The sequence below is a fragment of the Ischnura elegans genome, chromosome 9 (assembly GCF_921293095.1).
Source record: "Ischnura elegans chromosome 9, ioIscEleg1.1, whole genome shotgun sequence".
Classification (NCBI taxonomy): domain Eukaryota; kingdom Metazoa; phylum Arthropoda; class Insecta; order Odonata; family Coenagrionidae; genus Ischnura; species Ischnura elegans.
The window spans coordinates 4,507,541-4,530,987 of record NC_060254.1 but is presented as its reverse complement, the minus strand read 5'-3'; the positions used below and the strand labels follow the sequence as shown (position 1 = coordinate 4,530,987).

Genomic DNA, 23,447 nt, shown 5'->3' with positions numbered 1-23,447 from the left:
TTTGGATATCATTTCATGGAAGATAATTATTTAATTATGAAAGGAGGACATTATTTCGTAGGAAGTTGTTCATGATGAGTACCCATTAAGATATGCAACATATCTTGGCAGAGGAGTCTTAAAATGAAAGGTTCTTATAAGTTAATATCAATCACTTATACGAAAGAAAGTATTCCAAAAGTAGAAAACGAGAAAAGTGAAGAATATTTTATACCAATGTAGTAGAAATTAAGTTCTTACTTCAAAATGAAAGAGATTAAAGTTTTAAGAAATGTAAACATCGTAGAACACTTAATGAATAATGCTCAATTAATGACAATTAAACAGTTGAAAGGACAGAGTTGAAATAGCAAATTACATACATAACCAACAAAATGATTAGCATTAAACAAACGAAAGCATAGCACTAGCGATAAATGAGTAGTTTGAACACTAGAAAAACTGCTAGTACAATGAAAAACATATTGAAATATAAGGAATACAAGACACCATAAAATTTTGAAAACATGAGGAAAGGTTAGCTAATCACAGGTTGAAATCAAAATGGAATAATGAAGGAAACAGAATTACTCACATTTTCATAACCAAATACATTTCATACCCATGCAATTTTGCAATAACCAAGATCATTGAGACTCGTATCCTTCATCGAGCACATTCCAAAATCGTAAGGGACACTGTAAGCAATAAAAAAAGTCTGCAGTTAACACTAATGATTATCAATAAGCCTCAATATCACGTTTGTTTACATCGAGATTCAATATGGCAGCCCCCAGTTCATTACTGCACAGAAAAACAGGCTACACCAGCGCCTCTATGTTGGGTAGGCCGTTGGACCACTGGGGCTCCGGAAAAATCGAATCGAAAGAGGTTTTCTATACGATATATCGCAGTTCTGTCGGCCCCTTGCTGCCCGTACTGCCATTTGATTTCGGAACGGTTTGGCAGCACCGGCAGTACTGCCAGTGAATCTCGGAACGCGCTCGGTATCGGGGCTGGTGGTTAACTGTGTGTCGTGACAAGTGTATTGTGCTGAATAATTTAAGAGGTATGTAATAAGTCATCTCACGTGTTTATGGTTGTAGTGAATTGGTTAACTATCATGCCCTTTATTTTGTGTGTATTAGGTAGAAACACTCCCTTAGAATTGGGGCGTAAACCGGTACATCATGGCCACGGCCAAAACGCCGATGTCAACTTTGAATGAGTATATGCTGAGAAAGGGATTTACTCCTCAGTATGAGCTCATTACGGATAGTGCTGGACACGATACTTTCTTTCAGTACGTCGTGACAGCAGGAAATGTCCGAGGTATGGGCGATAATCCATTGCTTATGAAGTACTCAAACTTTTCGTTGCTATTAAAACTTGTTCTGTTTTAGAGACGGGAAGTGGACGGTCCAAGAAAGAGGCGAAGCATAATGCTGCCTTAAAGGCTTTGGAAACATTGGCCAATTCTGATAAATTAGTTCGTGCGCAGCTTCTGGTTACAAGTGGCGTTACCACAAAAGTGTAAGTGCGTTTTTTCCAACTTTTGGTTTCATTATTGTGATCATTTTTCCTTTTGTATCCGGTCCTTTTAGTGGGGATTCCGCTTGCAAGAGAAAGCCATTTTTAATTGATTTTGTCATTACGACCTCTCTCATGCAAGCGTGATTAACCAAAGAATTCAAGTGCCATGTGGGTGAATATCACTGGGAGGTAATATTTTATCGGATGATTTCTCTGTTAGTTACCATTTCTGCTGGTTTTTATGTCGTGGAAAGTGCTCAAAAATTACTTAATGTGTTGTCAATGTACCGAGGTGCTGAAGGAACTGGATGATGTAATATTGGACTAAATGTAGTTATGTGATTGACCCCTTACCTACTGTACCTCTATTTTCTATTTGTACAAAGTTTCTATAGTTTTTAGGTTATTCCGTTATGAGTATCATAACATGCCATCGAATGGAACTCAATATCTTAGGCCTTGAGTAAGCATTTTTCATATTTTCATGAAAATGTGAAACAGTGTAGAATTTCTGTCAGCATTCTGTTCATATTTTAGTTTTTGATGCCATAAATCCATAAATTGCTGATCTTACCTTTAATTCAATTCCTTCGGCAATTTTTAGATTTATGACAGAAAGCTAGAAGACTCCCAAGCATTAATGGAGAGGTATGCTTCGAGTTGAAAATTCTCTAAACACTTCGTAATATGGCACTGTTTCTCCTGCTTAGCTTTGGATGTGGTTGATGACGAGTGGCTCAAATCACTAGAATCTGATAACCAAGGTGCAAATAAGGGTGCCAGTGCAGGAAAGGTGAGTTGAGGATCAATCTGCCTGCACTCTGATTGGAGGTGAAGGGAATGAAAGGTTTGTCCTTTTTGTGATTCCCTCGGTGACTTACACTCTTCAAGTGTCCCGAGTCCTGTATCTCTAAGGAAGGGAGAGGGGGTAGAAAAAGGAAGGTAAATGGAAAGGAAACACCTCAAGCTGTTGACTCACTAGCTGTCTCGACTTCTGCAACCTTTGTGGTTCTCTCCGCGGTGCCTAAAGTCCCGTTCTGTAACCAAAACGCAAATCCCCATCACTCAGATAATATACCCCAGCCAATGCCACTGGAGGAGCAGTGTGGTGCAGAGGAATGCCAAACAACTCTTTTCAATACCTTGCCTACATACTGTGCACCATTATCAGATATCATTACTTCCGGACATCCACACTCATTAATAACGTGAGTGCAACAATATTAAGCCACATGCTGACTATTGACGGAATGCTGGTATTGCTATCGACCACCAAATGCAATAGGATGGTTTCCTATTTTTTTTATTGCCTAAATTAAAAGATGTACTATAGCGTGAAATAAGTACTCCTGGAGTACTTATTTCACGCTTTATGATTTTTTAATCTATTTTTCGCGTTTAAATGAAAAGTGAAAATTTTCAAGCATGCGAAAACGCAACATCTAATTTTGAATGCTGGGAAAAATCCATGTGACATCATTCTGATTCTGGCTGCCACCTTGGTGCAAGGCTATGAGCACTGCTACGATGCAGGCTGCTAGCAGGTAGCAGAGTAACCTGCTAGCAGATAGCACTTGGATTAATAAGGATTATTAACACGTTGCGTACGGATGGCGAGAATTCTCGTCATTTTTTTCCCGAACGTTCCGGACGGATGACGAAGATTCTCGTCATTTAGGCACGTCAACCAAAACAATTTTAAAGCGTGCAATCCGTATTCGTTAGAACGTTATCAGTTGTTGTTCGTTATTAATAATGAATTGATACATCATTAAGTTTGATTGGGTAAAGTTATATTCTAAACATTAGCTTTTTAACTATGTTTAAACCAAAGGCATTACGCCCGAATAGGCACATATTTCCATTCTCAACACCTCCACCCAGAATCGGCGTTCCTCTTCTTACCAGCGTTGGCTTCTTATTTATCGTTTTCCTTGAGTTACCCCACACACTTGGCTTATTATTTCCAAAGAGTTTATCCACATGGCCTTGTTTTATCTAGCGAGTTTGACCCTTATCTTCATCGCCGCTTCTTCGAGATGCACTCTCAGCAAGTGGACTGCTCTGCTCCGTCAACATAAACATTCTCGACAAAAGGAACTGGGGGACTCACAATGAGGCCCCCAGTTCTTTTCGTCCATGCCATGGAGGGAGATGATGCTCTCTTACTTGTTTCCTGCCTCTGGGTTAGTTTCCTCTCCTAATGTGTCAAGAGCAGTTGGTGTTTCCCTGAGTCCAAGTGAATAGAACATTTGGTGTCAAGTTTTTCTCGCTTGAAGGTTTGCACGCATTTGTGCTCTAAAAACCACTCATAAGAATATTCCATATTATGGCATCACATCGGAAGGACAACACTTTGGATGAAGAAGAAATTCTGTTAGACTTGTGTGCTGATGATTTGTCAGATGTACCATTAGGGTATGACGAAGATAACGACGAAAGTGAAAGCGATTCTGATGTTGTGGTGAATATGAAAACTAGAAAACGTATTCCTCTAGTTATCAGTGAAAGTGACTCCTATGCGAGTGAAAATGAAGACAATACTTTGGCAGGAAGTTCTACTTCATGGGAAAAAATAGATTTTGAGAGACATTTAGAGCAATTTTTGGGCCAACCTGGAGTGAAGCGATTACCAGAAAATTCCAATTACATCCTTGACGTAGTCTCACTATTTCTTGGTAATGATTTTTTTGAAATGATGTGCCATCAATCCAATTTGTATTACTGTCAAAATAAGCATAAATACAAAGAATCGCCAAAAACAGGGAAGTGGTCAAACATAACCATGGCTGAAATGAAAAAATTATTTTCTATTTTGATTCTGATGGGTCAAGTGAGGAAAGATACACTGAAGGAGTATTGGAGTACAGATCCTTTCATCGAAACAAAAATATTTAGAGAGCTACTGACGAGAAACAGATTTGAGCAGATATGGAAAGCGTGGCATTTTAGTGATAACGAAGCATTCTCAGATACTTCGGATAGACTATATAAAATAAGACCCACCCTGGAATACTTAGTTGAAAAATTTCAAAATGTGTATAAACCAAAGCAGGAATTGTCACTTGATGAAGCCATGATTCCATGGAGAGGAAGATTGAAAATCAAGACCTATAATCCTGCAAAAATTGTAAAATATGGTTTACTAGTTCGAATCGTTTGTGAAAGTGATTCTGGCTACATTAGTAATTTAGAAATTTATTCAGCCGAGGGGAAAAAATTAGAACAAACTATCTTGTCTCTTTTGAAGCCACATCTCAATCTTTGGCATCATGTCTATCAAGACAACTATTATAATAGTGTGAAAATTGCAGAACTGCTCTTAGATAACAAAGTAAGAGTGTGTGGAACCATAAGACCAAATCGGGGACTCCCTCCCACGTTGAAGAGCGAGGCAAAAACTTTGAAAAAGGGACAGAGCACGTTCTCTCGTAAAGGTGAGGTGTTACTAGTGGTTTGGAAAGACAAGAGGGAAGTAAGAATGATTAGCACTGCTCATAACGCCAGCATGGGTAACTCAAAGGTAAAAGATAGGGTTACAGGACAGTCATTCAGAAAACCCACTTGTATTCTAAAATACAATGAGTGCATGAAAGGTGTTGACAGGGCGGATATGTACTTATCCTATTACTCCATCATGAGAAAAACAATGAAATGGTCGAAGAAAGTCGTGCTTTGGCTAATAAATTGCGCTCTTTTTAATGCTTTCAGAGTTTATAAAACTCTAAACAAAAATAATGGCATTCGATTCAAAAGCTTTTTGCTCCAGACCGCCAAAGAGTGGGCAGCGAGTAGGCAGGAGTCGAGTGAATCATTCTCGGATGATGACTGCGATGATAAGCCAACAGGACGGGCCCCTTCAAGAGATCACCCACAGCGCTTATCGAGAGACCTTAGCAAACACCATCTCGTTCCTATTGTGGGGAAGGGGACGAAAAAATATCACACAAGAAGATGCAAAATGTGCGCTACGAGAAAAATTAGAAAAGAGACAAGATATGTGTGCTCAACTTGCGGCATTCCACTCCACAAGGGAAAGTATCACACGAGAAAAAGATTCTGAAATTATTTGTGAGTATTGCATTCAAAATTGCATGAAAAAATTTTAATTTTTAAATAAGTTATGGCATTTTTTCGAATGGAAGGTTTTCTAAGTGAGTGATGTTTAAAAAACCGCCGGAACAGAGGGTTAAAAGGAATTTAAATACCCCGGTACGCAACGTGTTAATACCTTATCAAACAAAGGAAACTTTCCCACCATAGGCAGTTTTAATAGTTGATTGTTAAGACATGTTTCCATGAGCTCTGTGGCTCATGCATGCATAGGTAATCTCAGACAATGTAAAACTCCTATCTACTCGTGTAGATACTAGGCCACTGTGACGTCACGTGGAGTGGATTGGCATGGGCGCCAATCTGGCCTTTTTCAAATGAGGTTAAAAATGACCATTGACATTCGTCTAAACTGGGATTTCTAAAACCAAATAATTTGTATATTATGAAGACACTAATCGTGGGTAACGAATCACAATCACTACTAGAGGTGGGTTAAACTGTTCATTTTTATGAACCGTTCACTTTGATCCTGTTCAGTAAAAAGAACAGTTCAAAATATCGGTTCATAGTGAACAGGTAGGGTCATCTGGTAGAAAATATTGTTTATCATGCGTTTAGAGTACATGAAAGCTTAGTGTGGTGTGCGATTAATAGGTTATTACAAGCTTGCCAAAGTTTGCAGATACAAACAAGTAATTTGATGTAATTTGGAGCCAAATATGTGTTTCCCACTATCATCAGTTGAGAACTCTTAAGCGACGCAGGGTAAAATATAGATTAAACCAGTTAAAAGTAAATATCTGTACGACCAACCTAAGAAAAACATAAATAGTGGATACAATGTACACATTTTATATTGTCATCATATACTCTTTTTTAGTTATAGACTTAGTTTTTGGCGCCTACGATGAAATTTTTTAACCTTTTCCCTACCGTACACGTATATATACGTGTGGACGTTTCCTGACCCGGGAGACCACGGGCGTATATATACGTGTGAGATTTTCCCGGTCAAGAAAACGAAACCCGTATATATACGTTTTCGAGCTCTCCCCCTTTCAGGACTGTCGTGGGTTTAGGTCGCATTTGTCTCGGGACCCAACGCTTCGGGGTTTAGGATTAACCCTCCGAATCCGGGAGCAGGTACCCGGACCCTTCGTCTTTTATAACCTCTCTCAGCGGTAAGGGACAGCGGTCATACAATTGTTTATAGAGTCAATTTTCGAAATAAATATTTGTTCATTTCTCAAGAAATATAAACTAAGAATTGAATTCTTTGTCTTTTGAGCAGCGTTTACAATTTTTAAACGTAATTCTACGACAAATATTAACTTATCTCGAGTTATGTATAAACATCAACATGGAAATTGTTGCTGCGTTAAATGCTTTGATAATGGCCTTAGAACTTCGTTTAAAATTTGACAATGCTCAGATAAAAATGAGGAATTATATTCAATGCCTGTAATTTACGTGCAAGCAACAATTATCCATTTGCTAAATACATATAAGCAATACATAAGTTGACCGCGAACCAATGCCGCAGGTATGGTCGTAAACCCGGAAAGGAGGGAGCACAACTACTCTTGGAGTCCGAGATAATACGGAGTCCCACCGTGGAGGGGTCGAAAAAGGTTCAGCGAGACCCTTCTTAACGAATGCCCTCCAAAAATGCTCCGTACCACGAGAAAGAAGAGTCTCTTGGGGAGCAGTACAGCAGTCAAGCTAAGACGAAAACTCCGCGGTCTCGAAAGGGTTAAGTGCGATGTGATGTGAAATGTGGATGCATCTCCAAAAATATTGTTTAAAACGCGATTCATGAACTTAAGAAACGATTAAACTCCTAGTTAGATGATGCACCTGAAAAAACAAAGTCCAAAGACTTTAATTGTTTCTTAAGTTCATGAATCGCGTTGTAAACAACATTTTTGGAGATGCATCCACATTGCACAATACAGCGCACTTAAAAAATTAAAATTTCATCGTAGGCGCCAAAAACTAAGTCCAAATATCAACTTGGTAAAGGGACCGAAAAAAATGTTTCACAATCATGTGTTCAATCGTTTCCTAAGTTCATGAATCGCGTTTTAAACAATATTTTTGGAGATGCATCCACAGATCCACAAATGTTCAAAATACGAAAGCAAAATGAACGCGATATCCCAACTGAACGCCCCGAGGAAACTAATATTTGATCTAATATTTCGAACGGTTCTAAAGAACTGATATTTTAAATATCAGTTCAAATATTAGTTATTTCGAACGGTTCGAAAGAACTAATATTTTAAATATCAGTTCAAATATTAGTTAGAACGAACGGTTCAGTGGCTATCGGAGGGGAATAGTAGAGAAAGAAGGGGAGGGGCTTGGTCGTCTACGACGCACTTCGGCGGCCTTGGATGGCCTCCCTCGTAACCGCCATCTGTTGTACCCACAACGTACTTGCTCGAGTAAGCTGCAGTTCAAAATGCCTCTTGATGATCATACCTACTGTACCGAGTACGCCGCAATTGTGCAGTGCCAACATGAACAGTGAACAGGGTGTTTTAGAGAACGGTTCATTTTCGAACTGGTTCATTTCAGTGAACAGTTCGTTTTGGCAGTTCGGTTCTTTTTGACCCATCTCTAATCACTACCTTTCGATTTCTTTGATGAAGGAAACTACCCTATTTTCAACAAACATCAGAATGTAATGGGATCCCTGCCTAGACCTGGGCATGGGGATGATGATATCCATGGACTCTACTGTCCAATGTTTAATCATCTTCTGTGATTCCATCAAACCGGCCAGATCACTATGTTCTGACAGCTTTTACATTCCCACACGTAACGACTCATGTCATGCCTAAACCCGGGCCAGAAATAAAATTTTTGAATATTTTTCAATGTTTTGAAAATTCCATAAGTCTTCTGCTGAAATGATTAATCTGTAGTAGCTGCTTTCTATTTTCTAAAGGCATTTTTCAATTTTCTAAAAGCCTCATCTTGTTCTCTCCCTCTTCCCCCCCCCCCCTCTAGATGGGTGCCAGGCTTTTCTTTCTCAGCAAATCAGTCAAGAGGCCATGGCAGCAAAACGGGGAACAAATTGCCGTTGTAGCTTCCCACCCCCAACCGTTTATATAAAAAATTTCCAGTGAAATTTCTCAAAACTGGATTCATCTATATGAATGTACAACCCTGCCCTTAGTTAGAACTGAATGAGCTTGTGAATTCTTCTCTTCAAAGTAAGATGTAAATGGTTTGCTTAAATATTTCATTCCATGCACATGAGTGATGCTCACGCACATGCCTATAGAAAGAAGTGCACTGGTGTTTTATGATCCTATGGTTTTTCTTTCCAATGAGATGTGGGGCACAGGAAAGCATATTTATGGAAACTAACAATCTGCCCTATGGAAAACGTTTGATGATTAACCATCATTTTCTATTCACTTTTTGATTGTTTACTACTAATATATGTGCCCCTATAAGCACCGATTTACTTGTGTTTATTCATCACAATAATTTTCAATGGTTATTTTCTGTTTTAAAACTTCTATTTTGTTGCATGATACTTAACACACTACACCATGGGAACGATTGTGCTCTATAGCAGTTTCAATGTCCAAAATGTCATCTGTGTTCACTGATGTTCCAACGAGAGTATATTCCATTCAAGGTGGGATGTGGGCTGGGATACTTCGGAAAAATTCTTTCTTGGGTCTATTACACTTTGTCTTACTGAACGGCACATGATTGAATTTCCCTGGCTCAAGAGTTGTGTTGTTGGAAAATGCCCGGTTGTATGAGAATATTATGAGGACAAAATTTTCAGTTTCAATTCAAACAATCAGACGCTAATGAGCTAAGCCGAAAGTCATTGTTAGACACCTTTTGGGCTAATAGGTGATTCATGCAGCAGTTGACCTCCAGAAACTGGGAACTTTGAAGCAGGTAGGCTGAAAAAGGTCAGTGGGTGAGAAAAGGGAGGGCGCGAAACACGTTTCTATTGTTCTCGTGTAACTTCATATTTTTTGGAGGGAGAAAGAGGGAAGGGTGAAACACGATTCTATTATTCTCTTATAACTGGATATTTTCTTTTGAAGCTTTTCATTTATGGTCTTCGTGATGCGAACCCTGCGCGAGCTGGGACCTTTTCACCTTTTGTTTGATATTGGAGAGGAGGAAAGCATCGGAGGAGTGGCCGAGGGCTATTGAATGGAGGGGTAGCGGATTTTGGGAATTGTGCTACGTAGTTACTATCCCATGGCACTGAGGTTCTCCTGGTGGGGAAAGCGGGGATTTTTGGATTTTTTCACCCAATCATTTTTGGCTCCCCACGTCGAACTCTTTTCACCGCTGTAATCTACGAATTTGATGTAGTTCGTCAACTAGTCTATAACGGCACTGCATGCACTAAACGTTGAGTTCTTTACAATTTTCTAAGTCAACTACCAACGACAGTGTAGGCCGCAAAATTCAAAGTATTCGAAGTATTCGAGGTTTTCGAGTATTCGCGGATACTATTCGCACATCTCTACTTTTACTGCCACCGTTGGTAGAGCGGAAACTGCCAGGGGCCGATTTATCGGCCTGAATTATTTCACTTTTATTTCGTGATTGTGGCCTTTTCAACGGCTGTAATTTATGCATACCCCCATGATCTATCTATAGTTATAAGATATAAGTATATCTTAAGAATTGGGAAAAAAATCGAGACCTTAAATATAATTAAGTAGCTGAAAAATTTTTAAATGTGAAATGTTGCTAACTCCGGAAAATAGCCTTGGCAGTCTTCATACATCCCACATCCTGAAATGGGCTGGCAGTGAAAGGGTTAGGGTGCCTTCACAGTTCGGCGTTGCGTTGACGCCGCAGCTAGCGAGCCCATCAGAGCCTGTCTTTGAGAATTGATGACGTCACGTCTCCAGCTCGCTGCATCGTCGCAGAAAAACTGAACCTGTCGGATTTTCTCTGCGTGAAGGCGGCAGTACGCCGGCGATTTCGAATTGGTGTTTGTCTATGGGAAGCTTAGGTATACAAATATGCAAGATTAGCTCCAATGGGAGTGACAAATGCTGTTTATTTCATTATTTACTATTATTTTGAAGTGTTAAGCATAGATATTTCGTATCTTTCCTAAACATAGGATAAATGTTAACCCTAAATTATATTACAATCACTGAGGAGCGTAGATTAGCATAAATCATACCCGTCAATTGTATCACAAGCTAAATACGGCTTGAGAGCTCCTTGTTGGTGACTACGGTCGTTTAAATTCCAATTGATATCTAATAATTGTGCCCCCATGATCTACTCAGTTAGAGCTATTTAGATAACATGACTAGGGGAATCTATTTGAACAACAGTTATCATTAATAAATATTCCTGATAACATTCCAAGTTACTCATGTTCACTGAGTGTATGTAAATAGCTATTTTTCGAATATTGCAAGTTGGGAAATAAAATTTAAAGATCATAATAATGCATAGGCAAGGGCCATCATTACATGCATGATTATTGACATTATGGTCGCCATATTAACTTCAAATGCTATTTATAGTTGCGAAGAATATTTTAAGAAATGAAATTGCATAAAAATACACAAAACAACATATGTATAGTGTGTTTTGCTCGAAATCATAAGATGATATGCTCCCATGCCGATTTTTAGGAGCCAATGCATTTTGCCTTTCATTTGTTTTCGCAACGCAGAACTGTGATGGGCTCCAACTTGCTGCGATGAGTTAGCTCTGCCCCCAAGTATGCAACGCCGAGCTATGAAGGCACCCTTAAGGGTGGGAAATATGTGTAGTGGGAGAAATCCACAGACAAACCTGGATCCCCCCCCTATTTCCGTTTGAGCACTTTAGCCTGTAAAGCTACCGAGGCATCATTCGTCCCTATTAGCGATGTGCAAGGAGTGCTTGTTGATCTCGACTCGAGTTGAAAACTACTCAGGAGTATCGAGTCGAGTCGAGTTTGGTCATCTCTGGATCTGGCAATATGATAATATATATGCGACAACATATTCTAATTTTCAAATCCCTTTGTGAATTTTCTGTCCTGAATGCTTAGCTTGATGTAAAAAGTGAAAGATTATGAGGAATGTTGATGGTAATTGCGTCTGTATTAGGAAATGAATGAAAATTAAAGAGTCTTGAAAAGTTCCATAAGCACTATGGGAATGAATTAACCTATGGTAATATGTGGTGAATTTAATTAATATTTATATGTATATGTAGCCGAACTGCCAGAAACAGCCCTGAGTAAAAGCATTTGCACCATTGTGATAATGCTTCATGATAGCGCTTCCTGTCGGCAGATTTTTGAACTTACTGGCATCGACAACACTGTAACCGAAACTACTCGACTCGACTCAACATTCGTAATGCCACTCGAATCACTTGAGTTAAGTACCAACTACTCGACTCGAATTTTCGAGTACTCACACATCCCTAATCCCTATGGATATTTGTGGACATAACTGGACAAGGTGGTAGTGTCCACACCTTGTGCGGTAGTGTCCGCAAATATCCAGTGGGAGGGATGATGCCTCGGTGGCTTAGTTGGCTAAAGCATTTGACCAGAGATTGGGGCATCCAGGTTCAAATCCCGGTCAAGGCAAATGATTTTTTTCTCTGTGAATTTTTCGTACAATTTGTGCTTTGCAAGTGACTCCTGTAAAGTTATCTCCGTGGCTACTCCCAGGATACTTCTACATCTACATAATACCCTGCAAGCCGCCTGAAAGACGTGTGGCAGGGGGTGTTAGGACACCAGCCATATACACATAAAAAATGAAGTGCTCTAACGAAGATGGAACTAGCATTTATTGAAGTACTTTATGGTTCGGGGAAAAAACGAATTCCCATATCTATCCATTCGGCAAAACATCTCTCTTAATTTATCGCTTCTATCGGACCTAGAAATATAGTGTGGCTCTAATATTATGTTCTCTGTGTCACTCTTAAAGATATCCATTCTCAATTGTTCAAGCAAACTAAGCCTAGTGCGTGCAGCCTCCAAGTCTCAAGCGGTTCCCAGCCTAATTCGCTTAAACCATATATGCGTAGTTTTTGAGGTAGGTTTTGCAGGAAGGTTTTGTCTGATTGTTCTGCAAGGGTTGTGGAAAGCAATTTGTTGTCAAGCAAGAAAGAAGAGTCATCATATCGTATCATTGAACTGTCGTGATTGAAAAGTTCCACAAGCTGGAGTGAATTACTGTTTTGATATGTTCTTTGTGGTGATGGGTGTGCATGTGTTGCAGGACACTTGATAAGGATGACGCTGCGTCTGTGGCTGTCTCCCCGTATGCTGAGCAGGTGACGGAGAATTCTGTTGGTGCGCTGGCAGAGCTGTGTGCGCAACAGAACCTCAAAGAACCAGAGTACCAACTGGTGGCTGAGTCTGGTCCTGCGCATTCGAAAACATTTGTCATTCTCTGCCAGGTGCTTACGCTAAGGGAGCAGGGTGAGTAGCCATTGTTTATTGTCATCATCATGATGACAATCTATGATGCATTTTCAAGGGATTTGAAATGAACTTGACTTGAATCGAACATAAGGGATGTCAGGGAGTCTTAAGGCCGGATAACAGAAAAAATTAGCAAAAACAAGATTCATCAGTGAATGAAAAATTTGCTAAATGGTGTACGTATAAAAAAACTAGTGCGTACTGGATGCTATCTGTCATACCTCAGAAGAACTAGCAGCGAATTGCCGCACACTATGTTGAAATGGAGTCAAGTAGTTGTTAATGGCTTGTCTTTCTTTTTATTTTGGGTCCTTTGATTTTATTCATTATGTTATTTTTCTTTCCAAGATGTCTTCTTTCATGATTCAGTGATTGAGTTCATGTAGCATGGATGTAAAATGATTGAAATAAATGTCTACGACACTGACGAGAGGGAGACAATGGCACAGCATTCAGTCGACGTGGGTCTGTTAATGAAGTGAGAATAAAGCGTTAGTTTTCCCGAAATTTCCCGACTTATTTTCTGTGCAACTCTTCCTATCCTTCTCTGATGGATGATGACAATGATGAGAGAGTCACGGCAACTTACAAATGCTTGGGACAGAATGCATTCTGGATGAATGACATTAATGGTGAATAAATCTGTTACCTATTTGTAAACACTGCAACTCATGATATTACCTTATAAGCGTGTGTAAGAGGCGCACACGTGTAAGAGGCGCACCCCTATTTTGAGGATCAAAGCTATAAAGAAAAAAATTGCGGCATTTTTTTATCCTATCGTGCGGTGTTGCAGACGTATGCCTGGAATTTCGACAGTTATCGAAATTTCCTCTTTCAGTACTGTTTGAAAGAGGAAATTTTGATAACTGCGGCGGTAATAGCGGCATAAGAGGGAGTAGAAAAAGTTCCGATCCTCTCTTCGCATACGCCATCGCTCTACGTTGCTTGTCCTACTCATAAACAATTTTGTTTAAAAGCTCTCACAGGAGTATTGCAATAGAATTGCAGCCGTGGAAAATTTTAAGGCAAAACGCGACAGGCAGATAGCATGAACATTCCCAAGAGATTGGACAACAATCGGGGCAATCTCAGCACCTTAGGATAATAACCACCTCATATATTTAAGGCCCCTTGCACACAGACCGATTTTGGACGGCCGGTAAAATATCGGCCGTCCACATTCCAATAGTGAACAATGGGAGAGCATTGGAGCTTGCACACGTACCGAACACGCGCCGGCACCGGCTAAATGCCGGTTAGCTGCCGGCCATTGTCACTGTGGATCGCCGTCGCCGGCTCAAAAACATAGCAACTTATCGTTTGACCGGTTAAAATCCGGCGTGTGTGCAAGCATCGCTTCGCCGGTAAAATATCGGCCGATATTTTTTACCGGCCATCCAAAATCGGTGTGTGTGCAAGGGGACTTTTTTCCTTTCCTGAACTCCACAGGAAAATAGGAAATTATCAAGTTACAGTCAATGGAAACGCATTTCATCCCTACCCCATCTCACCAACTGACCTTTTTCGGTCTACCAGGTTCAATTCTCCGAGTTTCTGGAGGTCAAATGCTAGGTGAGTCACCAACTGAGCTCGAAAATATATCTCGATATCTTTCAGCAATTGTATGACACGCACGAGGTTCTAAAAAGAATTAGACCTAACGCGACGTATATCTGACAGCATTTAAGTTTTTTGAGCTCTAATTGATTGACACAAAGATTTATAGCTAAAACAAGGCTACTAATATTCAACTTAGTCCTAACAGCACAATTTCGGAAGAAACAAGCGTAGCATAAGCGCATTCAAACGAGACGAGACGGACTGGAAACTTCAGGCAACGCAAACTGCGTATATCACATTACTGCGCCTTCGCCTCTTCGCTTTAAAGGCAACGACGTCACATGCAAGATCGAACGTGTTCTTCCCTTGCTCCTTCGCTCGTAGCCTCGTAGCTTGAAATATGGAGGGGAGGGTGCGCGCTCCTTCCCCTCGACCTCTCCTTCAGCGCTAATCCAACAATGAACACACTCGTTCGAATTTTTTAAACCGCAGGTTTTGACACCAATATAATTTTCAGTTGCAAAAATCCTCATATTAGCGTCTGAAGATAATTTTTGAAAAATCAGGTGCTCAGCGCAATGGAAATTTCTCGGCAAGACAGATGTTGACTATTAACCAGGTATGTCCTTCAAAACTACGCGTTTCTCTACGTTTGATAAGCGATTACTATATGCAGTATAAATGCCGCGGTATGCCCACTCGTGGCAGTAAATTTAGCGTGCGCTCCGGAGCGAATCACCCCGCGCGATCTTTTCAATGTTCACCTCTGGGATACCGACATGACGGCGCGATGCTTACTAGAAATTCAAACAGGAGCATTTTAAAAATACGTCACTATGGGAGAAACTCCCCTACCTGCTGCTTGTTTTTGACCCAGGGTTTCGGATGACTGACTCATGCTAAAAACCAAGGCCACTCAGTTCCCCTTGGACTTGGGACCGGGGAAGGGGAGGGGGGGAAGATAAGAAGTTTGTGTAAGAGGCGCACCCCCATTTTTGGCTGCAATGTCTGGGAAAAAAGGTGCGCCTCTTACACGCGTTTATACGGTATTTTGTTCGGAACGTACGTTGGCATCAGTGGAAATGATGAATTGTTGTGTAAAGGGACAAGTGATTAGAATAACCCGTTCAAATTCATAACATGTATGATTAAAAGTTATTAAAAAAGATTCAGAACATTTGAAAAAGTTCTTCCTCTGTAAATTGTGAAGGTAGAAGTTGTGAAAGTAATCTGGATGAGACTACCTGTAAATGGAAGAAAAATGGCACAATATTTTTACAATAAAACTAGAACATCAGTATTTTGCACCTCGATATTTTTCAATGAGCACCTGTCGCAAATTCCGTATCATTTTCATGACCACGGACATGAACTTATTGGTAATAATCAAATCCTCCGAAAGGAGTTATCCCACAACGGCAAGTTACTGTAAATAGTAACCGATTGTGAATTTGAACTGTTTAATTTAGTGTTAGTAGTCGCAGCTAATCTTATAAGTGTGGAGAATGGGAGTAATTTGGGAAAAACTAGCACTGTCTGCACTTGAAACAACTGGCTATTTCGCTCGTGGATTTTCAAAAAAATATATGAACCCTTGATTGGAAAAGAGTGCTTTCACTTGCAGAAACGGCATCTGAAGAACAGTATTTTAAAGAAAATGCTGATTCTTACTGCTGCAAAATGAGTGTATGTCAACGTCAGGAGAATTCATCTTCATGATTGTTGGAGCTCAATGAATGAAAAAGTAGGTTAATCATTTTTCAAGAAGGAAAATAAACAACTGTCATTCATGTGCCACGCATGATTCTGAGGCTGGCGAAATCCAGGATTTTTTTAGGACCCGGATCTCGGGATATTTTCGGATCCAAATGCATTTTCAATTGTCTGCTATGAAACGAAGTAGTTATTCAAGTTTCTTCTGGGTACATACAATCAAAGGAATGCTATTTAGATTTACATACACATTTAAATATTTTTACCGATAAAAAATCATTTTTATAAGCTTTCAGATCATTTTTAAAAATGATAAAATTTTTACACGCTCAGGACGTAAACCGTTATGCTTGCGTTTGGAAATGAAAATAGGTTCAATCTTCAGAAACTTTTGAAAGAAACCTTTGACTTAATTTTGATATTCCTCACATAAGTTTCCCCTGAATTTTGTCACTTTCTCATCACATACTGACTTGTGTTCCACCCTCAAATGCTTCAGTTGCGTTGAGGTGGATTTTGCACTCCCTAACGACAGTTTCACGTCACCGTGCACGCTTATGGGTCTCTTATTGTCAATAAAAATGTTTCTACACAATGAAAGACATTTTTATCGGTATATCATGAAATAGGGTAGTTTCCTTTGTCAAAGAAAACAAAAGGCATTGATTGCGATTCGTTACCCACCATTAGTGTATTCGTAATATACAAAGTATTTGGTTTTAGAAATCCCAGTTTTGACGAATGGCAATTGTCAATTTTAACCTCATTTGAAAAAGGCCAGATTGGCGCCCATATGATGCCACTCCACGTGACGTCACAGGGACCTAGTTTCTATATGAGTAGTCATGATTCATCATCAGCCTTCAATTTCTGATACAATTTCCAATTCAGAATTTCCAATGTTGACCAAAGGGTTCCTGGGCTTCCATAACCTGATAAAATATGTATTATTACCAGGGTTCCCACTCAACCGTGAAAACCTTAAAACCGTGAATTAGCCGTGAATTTCCTCTACCGTGAAAAAACCGGGAAATAGCCGTGAATTTCGTCATAAAACCTTAAAAATCTCTCAATCTTGACAATAATACCTTCCCAGAAATTTTCATCTTCGTTCGTGGCTAGCACACTTCTATTCATTGTGGCGAGCTTCGTCGCATGCGGTCGCGTGGGTCAGAAAAGCGTGGGAACGAATGTTGCCTGAAGAAAAAAACATCTTTCCCCAGCGCAGGCCTTTTCTCTCCCCCTCCTGAAATATGACACCACTTCTCATCAGCTTGTTTACTTTCCTCAAATGGCTTGGTTTCCCCTCCCTCGGTCACTGCTTAGTCCCCCTTCCACCCAATTAGCCTTCCCACTGGCTGCAGCGACCACTTTCGAAACTAAATCTAGATGGCCATTGTGTCGAAAAATTTGAACGTTTATTCAACACCCTCAATCCTATGACTGGAAGACCGCTAGCCTTGACAACCTGCCATGCGCTGTGGACACTACGCTCCCTGCGTTTGAACCGGGTGACAGCGAGCTTTCGGCGTGACGTTACTAATTCTCGCGCATTGCGGCCCTGAAAACGAGAGAAGATTTCCGCTTATGGCAACACAGCATTACACGATTGCCGCATGCGTCGACCTGGAACTTGCCAGTTTTACGTCGCAACCGGAAAGTTTGTGTGGAGTTATTTACTGTCGGTGGTGATCCAGTTCCTCCGCTTTGTGCTATCTAAGGTAATGCTGTTTGTTTGTGTCGTTAAAGCCTCAATGCCGTCGCGATATAAACTGCTACATAGTCTCACGAATACAAGGATCAAGAACTTTGCTATTTCCTTGATCCTTGTATTCGTGATATTATGGATTTCCACCAAGTTACGCCCTCTACGATTAATTATGCTACATAGTCGTTCCATTTTTCCCAGAGCAACGGTAAGAAGGGAACATGATTTGCCTCTGATTAGAGAGATCGATTCAGTTTTGGTTTCAGAGTATTACAACAGCAGAGAAAAGAAGTCATTACACTGCCGCTTTCAAAAGAAAGTTATACGGTGGAACCTCGATCTATCGTTCCCGCATTGATCGTTCGCCGTTTCTGGTCCCAAATAAAGTTCCTTATAGACAATTTAATTTTTTACCGCATCTATCGTTCCCCGAAGTATCGTTTCTCGCATTGATCGTTTGAAGATCGCGGTTCCGACGCAGAATTTTCCCGCATCCATCGTTTGACGAAAATGAGACGAAATAAATACAATGTGTCATTTATGGCTAATAACGACAAGCACGTAGTTGGAATCCTCTCCAAGAGATGGAACTACCATTGGGAGAAGCTCAGTGCCGTGGGAAAGTAACATTAGCGCATTTCCCAAGAACCTTTATCCCCCTCCATTCACCATTCGCCTCCCCCCTTCTGACGCTTTTCTCTTCTTCAAAATAAAAACAGGTCCCAGCTCGCGCAGGGATCTTATTACGAAGACTTTAGCTTCGAAAAAAATATCGAGTTACACGAGAACAATAGAAACGTGTTTCGCGCTCCCCCCTCTTCTCACCAACTGACCTTTTTCAGCCTAAAGTTCCCAGTTTATGGAGGTCAACTGCTGCATGAATCACCTATTAGCCCAAAAGGTATCTAACAATGATATTCAGTAATTGCTATTATGCTTTTATTAGATTGAAATGTTAGTAATTTGCACGTTAAAAAAAAACGAGACCACACATGACGTATTTTAAGCAAGGAAATAGATGGAAAAATACGATGGTGATTTTTGGCGAAACGCGATATCCTCGTATAGAGCGTTCCACATTTAGTTGACAGTACGGGCCTTATGGATAACAGTGTTGCCAAGCTTCCGCTCCGCCGGCAGGCATCCTAACAGCGTATGCAACCACACATAATATGGTGCCAAAATGGTTTAGTTCAAAAAGGAGTTAGGGATCGCACGAATGACGGCGTAAATTAAGGAATTTTTCAGCGTAAATTGCAATACCTTTGCTGCAATATAGAAGGAAAAGTCTTTTGTTATTTTATGTATGTACTTATTCAATTCACAAGCTTAATAATGAATAATTTGTAATATACAAAATAACAATAAATTGAAGGATAATAAAAATTATCGCCACTTCTGAATGAGACAAAATTTCTATTCCTCCCATATTATGCAATATTTTTTGGCTCTGGCTAGTATTACATGAAAGGTGATGTTGTATAAAACATCATCAGTCTTTAATTTTTCAAAATTTTTGCCGTACTTGGTTTATTGTAAATTAAAGATTTCTTTTCAAGCTGACATCTTCAAAGCTAATTTCCTTAATGTTCTTTTTCCTCCGCCTTGTATTAGGCAAGGATTCCAATTTCCTTGAGTAATAAGAGGCATTATCTACCACTATAATTGATCCTTCGGGTAAGTTTGCAAGAAGTGAGTGCTCAAACCATCTCTCGTAACACTCGCCACCCACTTCTTCATGCTCATCCATTGAGTTCTTTTTGTACAGAAACACATGCGATGCTCCTTCTATGAACCCATTTTCCGTTCCTGCGTGTATAATTGCAAATCGGCCTCGGGAAGTGGGGGCCAAGCCCAGTATTTAGTCCAACAAGGAAAGCTTGACGCGGATTTTCTAATTGTTCGTTTCGCAAACTAATGTTCACTATTTGTCCAACATTAATCCAACTCTCGCCTGTGAATGCACTCGTCCTGTGATCGCGACGATATTTTTTTTAGCTGCCTTAAATAATTAATTGTGCCAACAATGAATAATATCATCCCTTTCGATAAAGATGATTCTTTTCCCCCTGCGTTCGTACACGAAGTCTATGTCCAAAAGAAAACGATATAGTGTTGTCCTTTTGTAATCTGGGAGAATTCTATCCATATATACCGAGTTTAAGATGGATTTTGAAGTCGGAGGAATATTTTTCACGAAGGATTCATGGACTTTCCTTGTAATTCCCTATCTCACAAAATCGTCGAAAATCACTGCTCTCGAATTTTTCTAAGGCAGTCTAATTTCTTTAGTTTTTGAAGGAGTTACCAATGGACCACGGGAGCTTTCCTTTTTCACTCTGTAAACAGTAGACTCCGAGCACCCGGTAGCCTTTGAAGTTTCTCGGCAGACCTCACTAATGCTTAGAGATTTCCTGAAGTACGAGAAGACTTTGAGCACCAACTGTCTTTCGCGGCTTATGAGCTTCTCACCTTTTCTCCTCTTCTTTGTATCGGACATATTGATTGGGCGTGATACAGCAGAGATAAGTGTAAAACACACTTCACAATTCTCAAATTCAGCAGACCACACAACACTTGTTCACTCCAAAAAAATGCAACGGCAAACTGAACGCCTACGTAAATTCTTCGAACGGCCCCTTCGGCTAGGGTCGATTCTGGTGCAAGTTTTATGGTACCCTATGGAAGGAACTCAGAAAAAACCCAAGCCCCCTTTTGTAAAAGGCGTGCACTGGATGGGGTAGTGTTTCGCACAGATTATGAGATATTCTCTTTCTTGGTTTCCGCGATGGGACCGAAGCACCCAAGGCGAAAGCGTCTTATTTCCAAGCCGCTTGCTTACTTTCGTGTATCAATGTATTCATATAAAAACACTGCTGTTACGACGTATGAGTATTCTCTGTTTAGGATATGAAACGAATAGATAAATACATTTCATAGTATGCATTGACAAAAAACTCCTTTTCCGCCCGAGAATTTTCCCTCTGCGCGCAAGAAAAAGCGAGAAGCCCGGCCCAGCGGCGCCGTAATATTTTTTCTCAAGATCAAAACCTTGTAACTCGCTTCAGATTTGATGTGAGTTAATGATTTTTTCACCAAAAATAACTTTGTAATTTTATTTACATTTGATACGCAGCATATAGGGACCTACGACGTAAGAAACGTAAGTTAGTAAGCGACTACTTTTTACCTTGCAAAAATCAAAATTTTCTTGTCCTAAAGGTTGTTACGTCGGCATAACAACATTTTAACTCAATCATTGTAAAATTGGTGAAAACCGTCAAAGAGAAAATAGTATGAAAAATTATGTGCAGAAGATTCAATTCAATACAGACAATGGTCAGGCAGCAATTGTGAGAAGAAGATTAAGTAAAAAAATACACGTTTCTGACGGAAATTTAAGGAAATATTTTTTATAGCTTTTGCTATAATTTTTATCGAAAAACTGTTGGCACTAATGAATGCAGCATCTATTCCTACATAGGAATGCAATTTTTAATCAGTGTGTAGCGCAGCATTAATTTTCGTGCTGTTATTGACAACACCGCGCTCCCGGCCTTATGGAGATTAACATGGGAAACGATTCTCCATAAGAGCCCATACTGTCAACTAAATGTGGAACGCTCTATAGCTGAGCTTACGGCAGTTAATTCGGCATTTTGTTCCGAAAACATGATACCAGGTTGTTATCAGTTATCAATTTACGAGCTATACTACTACAAGTAGTCTCACTTGTCAGAGTTACTGACGAAGGGATATCTTCTCAGGATTTTTGTTTCTCCCTACTAACAATCCGAATTCATCTGATCATCTTGCTCTACGCTAATTAGAAAAGAATGGGCATCTTTAGGGTAAAAAATTTCATGGCGCAGTCATATGGTCACGCTTCGCCCTCTGCAGTGTGCTCTGCGTACCCCCGTACGCGATAGCATCAGTTCCGAACTTCACCTCGTACGAGTGGTTCCCTACTTTCCGGGGTGGCTGGACTTTGAACCACCGAGTGTTTTCCATGTGAGTTTAATAGAGTCATTTTCACTAGTTTAATTTTAGTCGTCTTCCGACCATGGCCCCTCCGAAGAAACTATTGAGAACTTTAAGAGATGGACTGAAAATAATTGAACATGAAGAAAAGAATCCGGGCTAGATGCACGTGAATATTGCAGAGCGCCTTGGGTTGTCCGCTAGCACATGACGGTAGGGGTGGGGGTAGAGTGAGCTACCTGGAGAAAACAAGTAGAGATATGAAGGCGAAGATCCAGGTGGGCGTGCCGCTGACGATTAACGCAACATTGTTCACGCTTTACACACTACCTCAATTGTATTAAAAATATATTCATTAGACAGGAACAATTCAAGTAATTGACTATTTTTGGCCTTCGTGATCCATCTCACAACCAGTCACTGCACCGGCGAATGCGGTTGTTTTAGGCACAACATGCACATTGCTCTCGTGAATACGTGTACTGGAAATGGTGTTTGATGGATAAGAATTTTTATATCTCACTGAAATCCATAATAGCAGTGTAAATGCCGTGTGTCTTGATAAAGTACTACTATTCCTGTTATTATCTAAAATATTGTTTTGAAACCTTAAATGAATTTCTTAATTACTCGCCAAAATCCTGCGTTTCCTGGGACATAGGCAATCCAGCAAAAAAAATGAAGCATTGATCGTTTTTCCGCATTCATTTTATAATCGTATCGTTATTAATAAAGAAAAATTGTCCCCTAGTGGAGTTCCAAAAAAGGAGGGTAGTCTTAGAATCGTGTTCGTCTTAGATTCGTGCTAATACGGTGTATGAAATTGTTTTTCGATTTATTATGTTCTATTAACAATTTTCATAAAATATTTTCCGCTGAATAAGAAAGAATCAATTTATTATATTCTATAAACAATTTAAATAAAATATTTTCCGTTAAATAAGAAATATTGGGGTGGGGGAAATTCGGTTACTTTGCAGTAATAACAACGTGCGCAAAAAACAATCTCTCAGCGAGGAATTAAAAAAGTACCTCGAGTGTCCGGACGGAAGAAGGTCCGAAGGGTATTCGGCGTCCGGGCAAGAGCGCGGTTGGGCTGGTCCTTTAGTCGGCCCTGAATTTTGCAAACGATAGATCACGTCATAACAGATATCACTTTTCATTGCGGCGTTAACATTCACGGCGTTTTTCGCGTACGTTAATTTTCTGTTGATATACGGCCAGTGATTTTCTTATTGTTGGCTTATTATCGGACCGTGAATTTAGCAAAATTGAGACCGTGAAAACCTTAAAAAAAAACGTGAAAATGTGAAAAATAACCGTGAAAACCTGGAAAAAGCCGTGAATTTCATTGTTCAGGTAGAGTGGGAACCCTGTATTACAGTCCTTTAGTCCAAATCGTGAACAGTTTTAATTAGGAGAAACACACAACACACCATACACTTTATATCAAATTCCAAC

At 40.0% G+C, this 23,447-nt stretch overlaps 1 protein-coding gene across 1 annotated transcript in view; it reads left to right on the top strand.

The window, feature by feature from the left end:
* Positions 1-897: 897 nt before the first annotated feature.
* The window catches only part of LOC124165346 (RISC-loading complex subunit tarbp2-like), a 62,386-nt gene continuing 39,836 nt past the window's right edge, over positions 898-23,447 (top strand). Inside the window, exons 1-4 of the mRNA XM_046542705.1 lie at positions 898-1,048; positions 1,128-1,311; positions 1,383-1,512; positions 12,816-13,018. Of these exons, the coding sequence (XP_046398661.1) occupies positions 1,170-1,311; positions 1,383-1,512; positions 12,816-13,018 (475 nt within the window). The 5' untranslated portion in view covers positions 898-1,048; positions 1,128-1,169. The remainder of the gene's footprint in view (positions 1,049-1,127; positions 1,312-1,382; positions 1,513-12,815; positions 13,019-23,447) is intronic.